Source organism: Balaenoptera ricei, chromosome 6 (assembly GCF_028023285.1).
Source record: "Balaenoptera ricei isolate mBalRic1 chromosome 6, mBalRic1.hap2, whole genome shotgun sequence".
Classification (NCBI taxonomy): Eukaryota; Metazoa; Chordata; class Mammalia; order Artiodactyla; family Balaenopteridae; genus Balaenoptera; species Balaenoptera ricei.
Window position 1 is genome coordinate 110446227 of NC_082644.1, and position 16519 is coordinate 110462745.

At 42.9% G+C, this 16519-nt stretch overlaps 1 protein-coding gene across 1 annotated transcript; it reads right to left on the reverse strand.

Moving 5' to 3' along the window:
• Positions 1 to 1738: 1738 nt before the first annotated feature.
• Positions 1739 to 16387, reverse strand: NDUFA8 (NADH:ubiquinone oxidoreductase subunit A8). Its single transcript, XM_059926556.1, has 4 exons — positions 16236 to 16387; positions 10081 to 10244; positions 5790 to 5955; positions 1739 to 2059 (listed from the first exon to the last, which is right to left on the reverse strand). The coding sequence occupies exons 1-4, from the start codon at positions 16284 to 16286 to the stop codon at positions 1922 to 1924; spliced, it is 519 nt and encodes a 172-aa protein (XP_059782539.1). The 5' UTR covers positions 16287 to 16387; the 3' UTR covers positions 1739 to 1921.
• Positions 16388 to 16519: the final 132 nt, after the last annotated feature.

The window sequence follows — 16519 nt, forward strand, 5'->3', positions numbered from 1 at the left end:
TCAGCCACTTAACTACCTACTAGCACTTAACCTCTTGGACCCGCTTCAATCAATCAGTGGCCCTAGACCTTGGTTTCTACCTTAGAGCAACCTGGGGAGCTTTCAAAACCTCCATGGCCTGGCCATAGTGCAGACAAATTAAATCAGAATCTCTCCGGGGTAGGATCCCAACATCAGTATTTCAGGGCCTCCAAGTGATTGCAACGTGCAGACAAGGCTGAGAACCACTGACGACTTTGAAGGACAAGGATGCAGCCATTGGAACCAGACAATCTTCATTTGTATCCCACATCTACTATTTCATATAGGAAGGAGGAATGCGGCTTCTTAAACTCTCCCTAGGCGTTAGCTCCTCCACCTGGGAAATGACATATTAGAAACTCTTTCAAAGGGCTCTGAGCATTGAAGGAGTTGACACATGTAAAGCACTGGGCACAATGCACAGTGCTCAATGAATATTTGTTATTACCGATGCAAGTCCCAGCTTCCTTTGCAGAAAGAACCTAGGAAGCAACACATAGTCTGAGGTAATCATAAAAACAAATCTGCAGGCATGCTTGTACTTTCCCCACCAAGGATGACTTCCGATGACTTGGCCCGCAAGGGGTTAATGGGTGTTGCCTTAGCTGTTTTAAAAATTTAAGAATCTATTCTTTTTCTTCTGAAATTGGAGAATAAGGCAACGGTGGCTGGCAAACTTTTGTAGACGAGTAAGGTTTACCCAAAATACTCCCAAATAAGGGGTCAGAACTGGGTGGGGAGCAAGGCAGATCTTCCAATGCTTTGTGTTCTAACTGTCCTAACACTTTGGGCAACAGACTAATGCCTCACAGCAATCTCCCCACTTCGAGTATCTAGGAGTTGGAAAGGCCTTTATAAAGACTCCATACAACTTTGCTTTCCAGGGCTCTGCAAATGGGAAAGCAAGGCCCAGGGAGCTGAGACTTATGCAGGGTCATATGCAATTTAAGGCCACGACCAGAAGGTGTAAAGTGACCCCCAGTCAGATGGAGAGGAAATAGCCTAGTAGTGAAAAAGGAATTGAATGAAAGGGAAAAGAAAGACATAACAGTGCTTTGAACCAAAGAGCTTTATAAATACTTGTGGATTTAACCTGCCCAGGAGGTAGATAAGCATGTTCCCTTTAGTTTGTCCTCAAATTCAACCTCTCACAAGAGGTTAAGAAACACACCCAAGGCTGGAACTGACACTCAGACCTCCCGACTTCCTGGCTTTGGAGCTGGGAGCTCAGCCTCCAACTCCCTCGTCTATCAGGAAAAACATCTGGGTTATAATGCTTGAGGATGGGATATCAAGGGGAAGTGGTGGAAGTTTGGTTCTTTAAGAAACTTTGAGCGAGGCTGCAGAAGACCAAGCCAGGAGCCCCGCCCATGGCCTGAGTCACAAGGCTCAAGCGTTTCTGCACTTCTCCTATCCTGGATGCTTCCCTTGTATGACCTTCAGGGAACTCTATTTGTCTGAGATGTTGGATGGGAAGAAAGAAAGTTGAGACTTCAAAATGTGTGAACCCAGACTGGCCCCGAGGCGCTGTCTCAGGTAACAAAGCCTTTCCTTTACACAGTCATTTGTCCGTGATCCCACACGGCTCCCCTGCCACACTGGCAAATGCCTACTTGAAGCAAAGAGAAAGGAACAGGCAGGACCACAAGAAGAAAAAGCAAGGGGAAGTCATCTTTAAAGGCCAAAAGGTTATATAAAACATAATAAAATACAACTGTTTCCTTTAAAATTTTTAATGGGCAGGAAATGGTATAGAATAACTGCCAAGTCACATAAATTAATGTTTTTGTTAATGTTTGTGATCCTGGAAAGAGCCCTCTTATCGGTTGATGAAACTACAGGAGAGTTTTCATCACCCGCTGCCTGGGTGCATGACTGGGTGTGGGCCACGGACCCACCTTCACGTGGTCCAGAAAAAGAGGCGGCTGCCATGTCTGGCGGGCTTCAGATCTCCTTCCATCTCAGGGTTGGGCTCTGGCCTTGCTCTTGACTCATAGGGATTCTCTGGTAAAGGCCGATCTGTTTTCACTTTGGTGACCTGCAGCGGGTAAAAGAGGAGAAGCAGAGCTGAGAGGCAGGTGGAGTAGCTGTGACCATGAACACACCTCCTGGGGTCTCCCCTCTGCTCTGGCTGCCTCAGCCACTCCTCATCTATAAAGCCCTAGCAAATCACACTTAGCCCTGAATAAGCATCGAAGAAGGCCTACTTTGTGTCATTCCACATGGAAGATACGGATACGGAAGAGAGCAAGATCCACACTGTCCTCAGTGAAGGAGTCAGCCCGGAAAAGCACCCAGGCCTTCCTAGGCGGGTCACGGTGACCGAGAGACAAACGAGCGCTAGGAGAGCAAGGCCTCCGCACGGCCACTCGTCCTCGGCCTGTTGCCGAGGGGGCAACATTTACTTTCATCTGGAAGGATGAGCAGGAGCCACCAGGAAGATTAGAGAGGAAAAGACCTTCCAAGTAAACCAACAGTACACACGGAGACAGAGGGGCACGGCCTTGGGGCGGCCGAGCACAGGCTGCGCGCGGAGCGGAGGGAGAGGCAGCCCCTAAGCAAGCACGTCCTGCTGTTAGAAGTGACGCCAAGCGCCTTATTCCAGTTCACTCTCACACTCCTCGGAGGTCAACCTGCAGGTTCACTGGGGCCGCCCAGCTAACGGTGGATGGACCTGAAGTCAGATCTGCCTGCTCCAAAGCCCGTGCTCTCACCTAACGCTCGACACTGAGACACGGGAGCCAGGTGATGAACGACGACATGCAAAGATGCTTGAATTTTAACCCAACGGCAACAGGTGCCACTGGAGCAGGGAAGTAACTTACTCGCGTCTGCAGGCCAGGCCGGAAGGAGCAGATGCTAGACTGGGGGGCTGAGCCAACGGGCCAGGTGAGGGTGAAGCTCGGAACTGGGGTCCCGGGGAGAGAGGAGGACGGCGCTTTACACCCACTTAAACCCACAGAAGTCTCCATCAGAAACCCAGCAGAAATTGTTCTCATTTTAAAGATGAGGAAACAGGCCCAGAGAAGCAGAAAGACAGAAGGCCATGGTTATCAGTAGTCTTGTTATCTGGTGGCCTCCTAAGCCACTCCACATACTGTGACCAGATCAATCTTCCCAGATGCACAAATTCAAACACCATCTATTGTGAACAGAGCTTTCATGGACACAATCACATAATTCTTATTATAACCACCCTCTGAGGCATAATTATCTCGAGTTCATGGAACAGGAGCAGAGATGGCTGGCTTGTCTAAGATCAAGACACAGCAAATGTCAGAGTTGGAGCTGGAACCCCAGTCTTCTGACTACAAGTCCAGAATAGTTTTTTATTTGCTTTTAAGACAGTTTTCTCATCTCTCTGCTATAATTAGAGATCACTAATGGTTCCTTACTGCTTGACAGAGTATTCCAAATGCCTCCAGCTGGCATGTGAAGCTCCTTTAAGGAATTCAAGATGTCTATGAAATAAATCTAGAAAAAGTAAAAGGACTCCTTTAAAGGACAAATTACTGGGGAAAGGACAATAAAGCAACTTCCTCTTCTGCACCACACTCAAAATAGAAAAGGAGCAGAAGCATGAGGTCAAACTAATTACTAGGTAAATGACCTTGGGCAGCTGACTTAACCTTCAATTTCCTATCTATAAAACGGAGCTAGTAGTAGCTCCTAGGGTTATTAGAGTAATATACATGAAGCGCCTCATGTATGGAACAGGTGCTCCATTAGTTATTTTCAATATTAATATTATCAGGACAATGGAATTATGGGTGAGAGAGAGCAATCCTGCCTAGGAAAGCCAGAAACTTCAAAGACAGACCTGACACCTGAGCTGAGACTGGACGAGTGAGTATGAATTCACTGGGGGCAAACAGGAGGGAAAGGCAAGCCAGTGGAACCAGAATGCACAAGTGAATGACGCTAAAATGTAGGCTTTGTCCAGCCAATTATGACCTTTCTTAGAAAGAGACCAAATACTGAACTTAAGTATAACTAAAGCTGATACTCCTCTTAAAGAAATACACTTTTGAAAAGAGTTCAGATAACAGTACCTTTTCCGTTTATAGGTTTTTAAAAATGTTATTACAAAGATTCAGGAATAAAAATGCTTTCTTAACATGATTTGTAAATTCTCCTTTCGTGAGACAGAAATGAGAAAAGGTAGTTTTCTTTATTCTATGTAAAAGTTCCACCACTTTCCAACTTAGAATTATCAACTATTTAAAATAATTTGTTCATTTGGAATTAAAATATACACACTACTATATATATAAAATAAATAACCAACAAGGACCTACTGTATAGCACAAGGAACTATACTCAATATCTTGTAATAACCTATAATGAAGTGAATGTAAAAAAAAAAAAGAATATATACATATACGTATATATATACACATATATATATATCTCTGAATCACTTTACTGTACACCTGAAACTAACACAACATTGTAAATCAACTATATTTCAATAAAAATTTTTTTAAAATAAAAATAAATAAAATAATTTGTTTGCTGCAGCAAAGAAGGTATCCGAAGTAAAGATATGCCAGATACAAAAAAAAAAAAAAAAAAAAATTGCTTAACCATTCCTCTACTTATGGCAACAAGCTTAAGACCCAACTATCCACAGATGCCACACACAAAGGGAAGGGAAAGAACATTAACTGTGGACCTATGTGCCAGGTACTATGCTGGGGATTCACACAGGCCCCTTAGCTTAATCCTCACAGAAAAACAGGGATTAATACTGGTCCCATCTTATAAATGTGGTAGGATAGGAAATGTTAAGAAATTTGCTCAAGGACCCATAGCAATTAAGTCATGAAACTAAGATTCAAATCCACTCTCAGTCTCCGTGCAAACCAGAGTTCTTCCCTCCATGCCTTGCTACCTATGCTTCCCACAGGGAACGGAGGGTGACACTGCTTAAGAAGCGGGGATGGGTCAGATCACAAAGGGCCGTGCATGTCAGGATATGGAGGGGGTGCTTTGTTTTGCAAGCAAATAGGAGTCCCCTTGAAAAGTTTTTTTTTTTTTTAAAGGAAAGTGATATTTGACTTATTTTCCACACAGATCATGCCTATAGTGATCCAGCCTCCCCTCCCAGAAATTCATGTAGCCCAACTAAGAACTCCTGTCCAGGAAGTGGGGACAGTGAGAGGATTCAAAACAATATTCCAGGAGACGCCACAGGAATCGAGGACTGGATAAAGGAGGAAAGAGCGCAAAGTGAAGAAAAAAGACGTTCAGGTTTCTCCCTCTGAGGGTTCAACAGATGGTGGTGTCACAACTGAGACAGGAAATATGGGAGAAAGATCAGAAAAACAAGCTTTTTAAACTACAGGCATTACTTTTTTTTTTTTTTTTTAAATCTCAGGTATGTTCCCGAAAAATCTGGCATAACCTCAAACCTATTTCCCCACAATAACCTCAATGTTTTCAACTGACGGTGCCCCTAACATTTTGTTTATCCTCATCTACTCCCTTCTGTTCTTCAGTTAGCTAATTAATCAAAAACAAATCTGCACACGCTGGGCGAGCTATTTAAAGGAACACTTCTATTAAATAAACTCCCTCTGGACTGTGTATAACCGCTCCCTAATTAAGCTGACTGGTCAGTCTGGATTTCTCACATCAGATCCGTACTCAAAGAAGACCCATTCCGGACCACCCCCTGCCTTTCCCCACCCTTAGAGAGAGAGAGAGAGAGAGAGAGAGAGAGAGAGAGAGGGAAAGAGAGGGAGAGCAGCAGGAAACTGTGTTACCTTTGACAGCTCCCCCAGGTCGGGTCGCACCCAGCCCAGTTTGTCCAACACACACTCGTCAAACTTCGCCTGCTGTTTGCGACACCGACGAAATAACTGCAAGCCGGAGTAATCGATGCAGGTCCAGTATTCTGTAAAAGGCTCCGAACAGTGCTGCTTTATCTGCCTGGAAAAGAGGGCTTGATTAGGGGCAGCTCTCTGCAAAACCATGAAAAACAAAAAAGTGGGGGAAAATTTGGTGCAGACCTCATACACACAGCCTTGCTTTTTGAAAGGTACGGGAGTACTCTTACCTCACTTACAGGACAACTTGGAGAGCCTCAGGTTGAGAAACAATACGTAAAAAAAGATTTCTGAGGAATAAGACCTAATTTCTTTGTGTAGCAAAAACAAATGAATAGAAATGCCAAAAGATTGTGGTCTAAGGGGTATATATTTCACTTAGAACTCCTCACTTGGGACCTATTTATTCTTTTTAGATCCAATCTAAAGACTACCCACTTGGCAAATTTCGAAGAGGAGGCACACTCAGAGATGGGCATGCTGACAGAAGTCAGAGGTAACAGACATTGACAAAGGAGGAGAGAGACTATAAAAAGCAAATTCACAAACTAACAAGGATCTTCTGATCCTGGGGTCAATCAGTGTAGAGGCAACCTGCCCTACACGCCTCCAAAGCTCAAAAGACTTCATTCTATTCATGCACTGAACAAAAACAGAGATTAATCCTTGTCATTAGGAAGAAAGTTAAGGGCTTCCCTGGTGGTGCAGTGGTTGAGAATCTGCCTGCTAATGCAGGAGACACAGATTCGAGCCCTGGTCTGGGAAGATCCAACATTCCGCAGAGCAACTAGGCCCATGAGCCACAACTACTGAGCCTGCACGTCTGGAGCCTGTGCTCCGCAACAAGAGAGGCCACGATAGTGAGAGGCCCACGCACCACGATGAAGAGTGGCCCCCACTTGCCACAACTAGAGAAAGCCCTCGCACAGAAATGAAGACCCAACACAGCCAAAAATAAATAAATAAAAAATTAAAAAAAAAAAAAAACTGTTTAAAAAAAAAGAAGAAGAAAGTTAAATTATATTTGCTCTCTGTTAAGAAGCAACATAGCCTATAATTCATTTTGTGGTCACCAGAAATGGCTGAAGAAAAACTAACTTTTGTGTATAAAAGGGATAAGCCTCCATTATTTTGCAAAATTCCCCTTCTCTCACCATTCAACTTTGCTAGTAATCAAATAAATGCAAAGTCAGACGAGAATAAAATACTGTTATTTTATGTAAAAGCCGTATTTGAGGCAGTGGAAGAAGCGTGGAGCACCTCCTTCCCCACGTGGAATAATAATGAAGTATTTGCTTGTCACACTCCAAGAATCTAGCTACACTCAACACAGGAATAGTATTTAACACGTCTCGGGAAGAACCTCGGAGGTGGCCGAAGGAAATACATAAAGAAAAACTGGCTTCCATTCCTGCTCGGTTCCCCTCTTGGGAGGCAACCAAGGGGCACCAGTTTCTTATACCTTTGCAGGTATTTTGAGTATAGCCTTGGGGGTGATGGGATGTGTTAAGAGGAAGGAAGAAGGAATGTCAAAGCCTCGGGAGCCTTTCTGGGTTACCTCTAGCCTCAACGACCTGCATTTCTACGGTACACAAAACCGCACCCCCCTAGCCTCGACTTAAGAATCGCTACGGTGGTGAGCAACCGTGTCCAGTTGGAGTTTTGGACTCCCTCCAATATGCTGCAGCGGAAGAAGGGCTGCAAGCCATCACTCTGGTACTTAGGTCTATGTTCTGGGCTCTGTTACCCTGGCACCCACACTAATAGACAATTATCTACTAGTGCTTACAGCAAGCTACTTCAGCACCTCAGGAGCTTGTGAAATCCAAACATTTCCCACTTAAACGTGCTCCCTCTGAGTCAAAGGAAAAATACTTTGCCAAAGTTCTCTTAGAAAATAAAAAAATTTTAAAGGAACACACATTCCACCTTATTAGCAATCAAATCAATGTAAATTCAAGCAAGAGTAAAACACCATTTTGTACCTATCAAATATTTAAATAATATGCAATGCTGGAGAGGGATACCTGGATATAGGCTGAGGACAGCATAAACTGACCCAACTTCAAAAGAAATGGCAACTGTAATTCAAGAGCCATAAATCGTGTTCAAAGCCTTTTAAAGAATAATCTCACTGCTGGGAAATTTATGCCAAGGAATTAATTAAAAAATGAAAATGATCTCTACACAAAAGTAATCACTGCAGATTTATCCAAAACAATCAATAATGATGTTTAATAACAAAATTATGGCTGGTTTATCTACTGATAGAATATTACACAGCCATGAAAAATGATGATCATGAAGACAGAGCAACTTGAAAGAATGTTTCCAATAGTTGCAAGTGAAAAAATGAATTTTCAAATGTACACACACTATGACTTTAAGCACAAAAATATCTCTGCATGTGAACAAAGACAGCAGAAGCAAGAAAGAAGGAAAGCAGCTATTGTGCGAAGGAATTTTTTTTCCTCTAGCGTCATTGTAAGGGACATCTGTGGGTTTTGCCTAGCCAGCAGTCATTCTCTATTCTTCTGGAACATCCTTCAGATTTTCCTTTGGGGAACAACCCCTCCCTATCGCTCAGCAATGTGATTCAGATGAATCTAAGTCTCCTTCCCACTTTAGGCCTGACCACTCACAGCATTTTATCTCCTGAAACACAACTGATTCAAAGACATGCACATGAAGTTGACCAGCCAGGCCAATGAGACTCAGTCCAGGGACCACTGCTCATGCTACTGGGTGGCACTCTTTGTCTGGGTCGGCTAAGCAAGGAGCACAGCAGCTTGGACTGGCTGGTGGCCATTGCTGCTACAGCAAGGAGAGGGTCTCTTTGAAAATGAATTTGACAGAGAAAGCAGGACTAAGAAGCTGGGGGTGGGGGATAAGAGGTGAAGCAAAAAGATACCAAGTAGGTGTGAAATTATTTAAGCCCTTGAATCCAGTCCTGCCTGATGCCAGTCTTATTTCTGGACTTTACAGTGACATGAGCCAATTCCCTTTGAGTTGAGTTTCTGTCCTTTTTAATAGAGTTCTGACTAATATGGTTAAAACATTTTTCTACAATTATAATTTGGATTTTTTTTACTTATATCAAGTATAGTGGCCTACCTAAACACTTGACTCTGAACACCTTTCCTTTCCATCATAACTGTGTGTTCTGTAGTAATGATAATGATAACAATCTAGTAAATGCCACAAGCAAGCCCTGTGCTAAGCTGTTTTTATGTGCCTTTTCAAATTTCTCACAACAATCTTATGATAGGTATTACTCTACAATTTGGAAGTTGGGGTTCATGGAAATTAAAGAACTTGCCACTATTTACAATAGCCAAGACATGGAAGTGACCTAAATGTCCATTGACAGAAGAATGAATAAAGAAGATGTGGTCTATACACACACACACACACATACATACACACAATGGAACAGTACTCAGCCATAAAAAAGAATAAACTAATGCCATTTGCAGCTACATGGATGGACCTAGAGATTATCATACTGAGCAAGTCAGAAAGAGAAAGACAAATACCATATGATATCACTTATATGTGGAATCTAAAATATGACACAAATGAGCTTATCTACAAAATAGAAACAGACTCACAGATATACAGAACCGACTTGTAGTTGCCAAGCAGGATGGGGGAGGGAAAGATTGGGAGTTTGGGATTAGCAGATGCAAACTATTATATATAGAATGTATAAACAACAAGGTCCTACTGTATAGCACAGGGAACTATATTCAATATCCTGTGATAAACCATAATGGAAAAGAGTATGAAAAAGAATATATATATGTATAACTGAATCACTTTGCTGTACAGCAGAAATTAACACATTGTAATTTAATTTAATTAACTTATTTATTTAGGCCACATGGCACGTGGGATCTTAGCTTCCCGACCAGGGATGGAACCCATGCCCCCTGCATTGGAAGCGTGGAGTCTTAACCCCTGGACCGCCAGGGAAGTCCCAACACAACACTGTAAATCAACTATACTTCAAAAAAAAAAAAAAAAAAGAATGTGCCAAATAATAAAAACAAAGAACAAAAATAACTCTCATTTACTGTGTGCTCTACTTTGGTCTATGTGATTGCAAAGCCTTCCATTCCCTACTAAAATTAATAAAATTATCCTTCCATTTAATTAGCTGGATGTTCACGGAGATACATATACCTTGATGTTGCAACCAGTGGGCACTGACGTGAAAAGATCTTACCTAAAGAAGTCCAGGGCACACTGGTTGACAAGCTTGCTTTCCTCTAAACACCGCCTCGGGTCCTTCTCTTCCCACCGGCAGAGCATGAACTCCTTGTTGGGCTTGTCGCACTGAGCTCCGTAGTGATGGGCCGCAGCTTTCAGCACAGAAGAACTGACTTTCACCTGGGGAGAGGAACAGAGGAGAAGGACCAGATTTGTACCAGGACACCACTTCCTTAACCTCACCTCATGCTGGTCAAGATAGAGGGAACAGGAAGGTAGCCCCGTTCTGACTTTGCCAAGAAAACTAAAGACAGGGGACTCTGTAATAATCCCTTACGATCTATGGTGCTTCAGAGATCACAGAGCTCTTTCACATGTATGATTTTCCACACCTTCGTAATAATCTCATCAGGCTGATATTACCATCCCCATTTTAGACATAAGGAAATGGCAGCCCTAATGGAATCCTTAGATCTTTATGAGAGAGAAAGTGGAGCTCTGAAGGAAGATGGAGGCTTCTGGGATGTACGGGGAGGAAGCAACCCTGAGGAGCACGGACGAGTCTCCTCTGCAGGAAGAAAAGTGACAGTGGGAGGATATATAAGATTCCCAGAAGATGACAGAATCACAGAAGATTAGAGACTGGAAGGGATCCGTAAGAGCATCTAGTTCAGCAAGTTATCATTAATAATAAAGTACTAAATCTGTGAATTTTTTAAAATTATAGAGTATATCCAAGGCAGCCATCCCTACAACTGTGTCAGTCTCACTCACTTGCACCCCGGCACATGTTGAGAAGCACAGTGTAGCTACGGCCAGCTCACGGTACAGCCCAGAGCCTGTCTAGCAGCTGCTGCAGCAGGGGTCCTGCTAGCCTCTTTTCTGTACCACCTCTTCCTGTGCCAATACCACAATGTTTTAATTACTGTTCGTTGTCTGGGAAGACCATCCTCCTCACTATTCATCCTTTTCAAAACTGTTCTGGCTATTCTTACAGATGAACACCCTTCCTCCAATAATTTCCATTGGAACTGTACTAAGTCTAGTTATATAACAAATTAGAAAGGAAAGGGCACTGTTACAATATTGGGTCTCTACTCACATTTTATCTCAGAGTCTTTCCCTAATCATCTTAGATAAGCTAGCACCAGTGGTCACTCTATCTGTGACCACTGGAACGTAAGCTCCAAGAGGGTAGGGATTTTGTTTTCAACAGAGGTCGACTACTGTAAAGATGTCCATTCTCCCTAAGTTAAACTAATTAAGGTGATGTTTACCATGGTCCACCAAGCACCCAAAACAGCGCCCCAGCACCCAAAACAGCGCCCCAGCACAAGCAGCTGTCAAGCACTCACTCTGTGCCAGCAGCAGGGGATGTAACAGTTACAAGAGAGTTAAGAATACATGAATGATGCCTTCTCATCCGGAACACAGTATGTCTCTCCATTTATTTAGCTCATTCTCACTTTCTTTGGTTAAAATTACAGTTTCCTTCATACAGGAAACTTGCATATTTCTTGTTTATTCCTCAGTATTCTCACATTTTGGATACTATCTAAATGGGACATTTTTCCCTTAGATTTTCAAGTTGGTTACTGCTTGTTTTTACACTGTATCTTCTCTGTAGCCATAGTCTACTGAACTCTTGTCAGTTCTAATAGGAAACTCAAGAGGATTAAGAGAAAAGCTTCCATTTACAAATAAAAACTGCCTCCCTTCCTCTCTGATACTTATATCTTTTTTTCCTTCTTCTTCTCTTTTCCTATCTTAATGCTCTGACCAAAACTTCCAGAATGATACAGACAAACAGCAATGGCAGTAGGCATCCTTGCCTTGTTCTAAACTTTAAAGTAGTTTGGTATGATATTGGTTGTTGGTGTCTGGGATATACTTGTTTAGATGTTCCTCATTAGGGAAGTTTCTTTCTAACCATAAATGGCTTTGTTGCACTGTTGTTTCCTCCACCAGGAAAGAATGAAATTTTCAGGTTTCTTTTTCATTAATCTATAAATGTAATGTAGAGCATTAACAGATTTTCTAAAACTGACCCATTGTACCTAGAATAAAATCTAGTTTGTCCTAGTGCATTATGCCTTAAGATACCACTGGATTTGATATGCAAATATTTACTAAGAATTTTTACATGAGAATAATTTTATAATTATTATTTTTATAATAATAAAAATTTTATAATTTCATATTTTAGGGATTTCACACAGCCTAGGTTAAATTATTAATATTTTTAATAAGATAAAAGGCAAGGAAAGATGAGGAGACAATTCACCTACACACTATAGGAAGAGAAGAATAAAGTTATGACTATGACTACTAATATTACAACTGTTCTAATTATCAAAGCAAAGGTAAATTTAGGATGTAAGTGAAATTTGCCATGACAGTTCTAATATGTTCATTTAAAAATCTGTAAAATTTTGTATTCCAGTTTTTGATAATAGTTTACTTAGGTTAATTGAGCGGTACACGTTTGCTTGCTATATTACCTGTAAAGAGCTGGGCGACTGAAAAATCAAGACGCAAACTTTTTTTAAAGCTTAATATATTTGGGCTTCCCTGGTGGCGCAGTGGTTGAGAATCTGCCTGCCAATGCAGGGGACACGGGTTCGAGCCCTGGTCTGGGAAGATCCCACATGCCGCGGAGCAACTGGGCCTGTGAGCCACAATTACTGAGCCTGCGCGTCTGGAGCCTGTGCTCCGCAACAAGAGAGGCCGTGACAGTGAGAGGCCCGCGCACCGCGATGAAGAGTGGCCCCCGCTCGCTGCAACTGGAGAAAGTCCTCGCACAGAAACGAAGACCCAGCACAGCCATAAAAAAAAAAAAAAAAAGTTACTTAAAGCTTAATATATTTAAAAAATTAAGTTAGCTACATTTATTTCCTTGTCAAATGTCTTTAAACATCTTTAAATGGCTGATTTAATTACTCCAATGCCTTCACAGCTATCACGCCCCCAAAAGCCTATGGCTTTCTTTGCTTTACTTCCCCACAAAGGTAGAGGTCTCATCTCAATCTAGGTTATGCCCATGTTGTTGAGCACATAAAACATGCCCTGTCACAGGGAAATCAAGGGTGAGAACCACTCACTGAATTTATTTCCTAAGGAAAAGGAGCAATGTGCTCAAGATGGCACAGCAAGTCAGTGGCAAGTGCAGAACTAGCACCAGAAACTGTGACCTCCAATCAGGCCTCTTCCCATTGCATCACTGAGGAGGCAAAGAACTTCAGATGTCACCGCCACCCCTCACCTGCTTCTTCACTAATACTGACAAGTTCCAACAGAAGCCACATCCTTTCACAGCTGCTTACTGTGAATACCCTCTCAGATTCATTCAGCTCCCTTTGTCTCAAAGAACACAGAATTTCAATGCCCTTCCTCATCTGTCCTCATAACAGCCTCACTGCACAGCAGGTTTAGATGGTCTGCAGGTGCGGAAACAGAGGCAGAAAAAGTCCCACAATCTACAAGCAATCTTCTAGTCCTGTTCTCTCTTCCTTAAACCAGATCTGTACCTTTTTTTTTTGGTAGTACTTAATTTATACTAGGTTTTGTATTTTGCTTAATTTATGTAAAGTGGAGGATGATAGTATTAGTTGATAGAACTGTTGTCAGGGTGAACACACATTAAAAATATGAAGAACAGTGCCTAGCACATAGAAGCACATCATAAATATTGGCCATTTTTACTCAAAATCGTTAATGTGTACAAGGAATTTCCTGCCCAAAGCTTCTGACTATTTTTCCATAGGCATGTGTCATAACTCCAAGGTCAATGAGGTCCAAAATGGGTTTAACTTGCTTCTCAAACCCACTCCTTCTGGCTTCCCCAGTTGTGTCAAGTTGCAAATCTGACACCGATTCCTCAACCTTTCCTGCCTCTGATATCTAAGTCATTGCTAAGTTGGATCAATTCTAGATAAGTGCGTTATTTCCTCTCTGTAAGCACAGTCACCAATCATGCTGGGGTCAATAATATCTTCCTCAGTTATTGGTTTCCTGCTTTTCTTATTCCTCTCTTCCAACCATTCTTCACAGAGCTGCTGTCCTAAAAGACAATTCTTATTTTACTCTGTTATTAAAACAAATTAGCAACAAAACCCTTGAAGGATTCAGGCTTAACAGCAGAATAAGGCCTAAGTTTCTACTTAAGTATTCAAACCCTTCGGATTCCAACTATCCTTCCGGGCTTCTCACCCACCAGACTTTAAAAAGGTACTGTCTGTCCTCTAGGACACTGAACTCACTGTTCCCGGAACCCATTTTGGGCCTCACCTGCTTACTTTTGCTCAGATCCTGCCTTGTTTAGGAAGTTCTTCTCTCCATCTCTGCCTGTAAATGCCATTCTTCAAATGACATTTAGCCAAGTCTTACATTATACCCAAGAAGTGCTTTCTCTGTTCCCTTCATAGCCTCAGAGAATTATACAGCTGGAATCACTTCATCTTACAAATAAAATAACTGTGTCTGCAAATGGGAAAAGTGACTCATCGAGGTAACCGAATAGTTAGGCCTAGAATTTAGATACAACTTCAAATCCTACCCTCTTTTCTTAAACCATGTCTGCCCCTCTTCTGTAGCATTTAATCATACTTTGTTTTGTATTTTAGCTATTTATGTAATTATCTGTTTCTCAATTCAACTGTGTGAATTCTAAAGGCAAATTTATTCCAGAAATAGAACACGTGCAAGAAGCAGAACCTCAGATGACTGTTGAATCAAATTAAAGTGCCAATGAAAAATACAGCAACTCAAAGTCTCAACCCAGCTTTACAGTCCGGCAAGAAACAAACTGACTGTTGGCAGTACCCACACGTCCCCACCCCCAACTTTTAGTACACGTCACTTTATTATAATAATTAAAATAATATAATAATAGTTGCCATTCTCACAGGCATATAAGATGAAGTGAAATAATGCAGGTAAAACACTTAACACAGGGCCTGGGATATAATTTTTGGTATGTAATTTTTCATCTTCCCCTCCCTCTCCTCCAGTGTAGCCTCATTATCCAGTCCTGTCCTGGCACTTTTTTGCCTGAAAATCTTCCACCTCTCCCCACCACCTCATTTACAGGATGAAGTCCAAACTGCTCAGTCTGGCCTTGTGAAAGTCGCTTCCAGCCCTGCCTCAGCCCAAGGTACCTCTCCCGGCTCAGCAACTGTTGCTTTCCACCAACAAAAGAGTCATGTCAAAAAGCAAAATACAAAAGGTTCTGCTAAGCCTTCTCGCTCTTTTGAGCTTTTGCCCGTAATATGGTAGTTTAAAAGCATGGGTTTTAAAATCAAACCTGGGTTCACATTCCAGCTCTACCGTGTGTCCCTGGGCAAATCACTTCTCTCAGGACCTGTTTCCTTATCTATAACATGGTGAGATCAATTATACCCTTCCTTACAGTGTTGCTGGAAGGACCCTATGAATTAATGTCTGTAATTAGCATCCTGCCTGACATCTAGAAAAGGCCTCATCATGTTTGCTGTAATTAGTATTATCGGTCTTCACTTCTCATAGCGCTAACTACACTGTACTGTAATTCCCTCTTTATGTTTCTGTCTCCCTATTAGATTATAAACTCTATGAGGACAGGGATTATCTCTCTCATTTTCCAGTGTATGTGCATATGGTAATTATTCAAATGAGAGTCTTGAATAAATGAATGCTTTAAATGTCCTATTACCAAACACTTTCCCAGGTTGTTAGCAAATTCACTCTCCAATATCATCTCCTTTTTCTGCGGCTTCCTAGCTCCACTCCAATGCACTCTGCACCGACGATGCTACTTTCAGGTGACTGACTGCCTCTCTCCCTCGACTGGAGCACCCGGGGTTGTACACTCACTTCGCAAGGAGGTTTGAGTATTAAGTGACATGAAGTAAGTAAAGTGACCCTGGTTGGTGCTTAATAAAAAGTACTATTATTCACGTAAAGGAGACGCAGGTTGCTGCGGGGAAGGGGAGGAGAGTTCTCGAGCTACTGAGGGATGGGTCTCCCCGAGCTGACGAGGAGGCGTCCGAGGGTCAACCTGTGTAAGTGTTGGGGGCATGGGGTGGGGATGGGGGATCCGGGGCCCAGGGTCCGCGGAATGCAAGCAGGGCTGGGCCCAGGCCCGGGAAGCTGTAGCCCTGTGCCCCGCTTGCCTATCCTCCGGACGAGCCTCACCTCCTGCACTTTCAGGTCCTCCAGAGTGGGCAGCTCCACTATCCCGGGCATGATGGCTGTAGCCCCGACCCCGAGGAGGTGCCCGCTGCCGCGGCACCCACGTCTCCTTGAACTCCCCTTCCGACTGCCGTGGGCCACGTAACGTCTGCGCATGCGCAGCGGCGGCACGCAGGCGCACTGCTCTGCCCAACAGCGAGCCATAGAGCATGCGCAGAGCCAGGAAGTTCCGTGGACCCTGGGGGCGGGGCTTCGCCTCGGTTCCGCCTATCCCTCCTGGTTGTCAT

Coding starts and splice junctions, on each gene's coding strand:
- NDUFA8 (XM_059926556.1), bottom strand. CDS start 16,286: ATGCCCGGGATAGTGGAGCTGCCCACTCTGGAGGACCTGAAAGTGCAG. Junction 5,956..10,080: donor TGTGCCCTGGACTTCTTTAG/GTAAGATCTTTT, acceptor CCTCTTTTCCAG/GCAGATAAAGCAGCACTGTT. Junction 2,060..5,789: donor ACCTGGGGGAGCTGTCAAAG/GTAACACAGTTT, acceptor TACCCGCTGCAG/GTCACCAAAGTGAAAACAGA.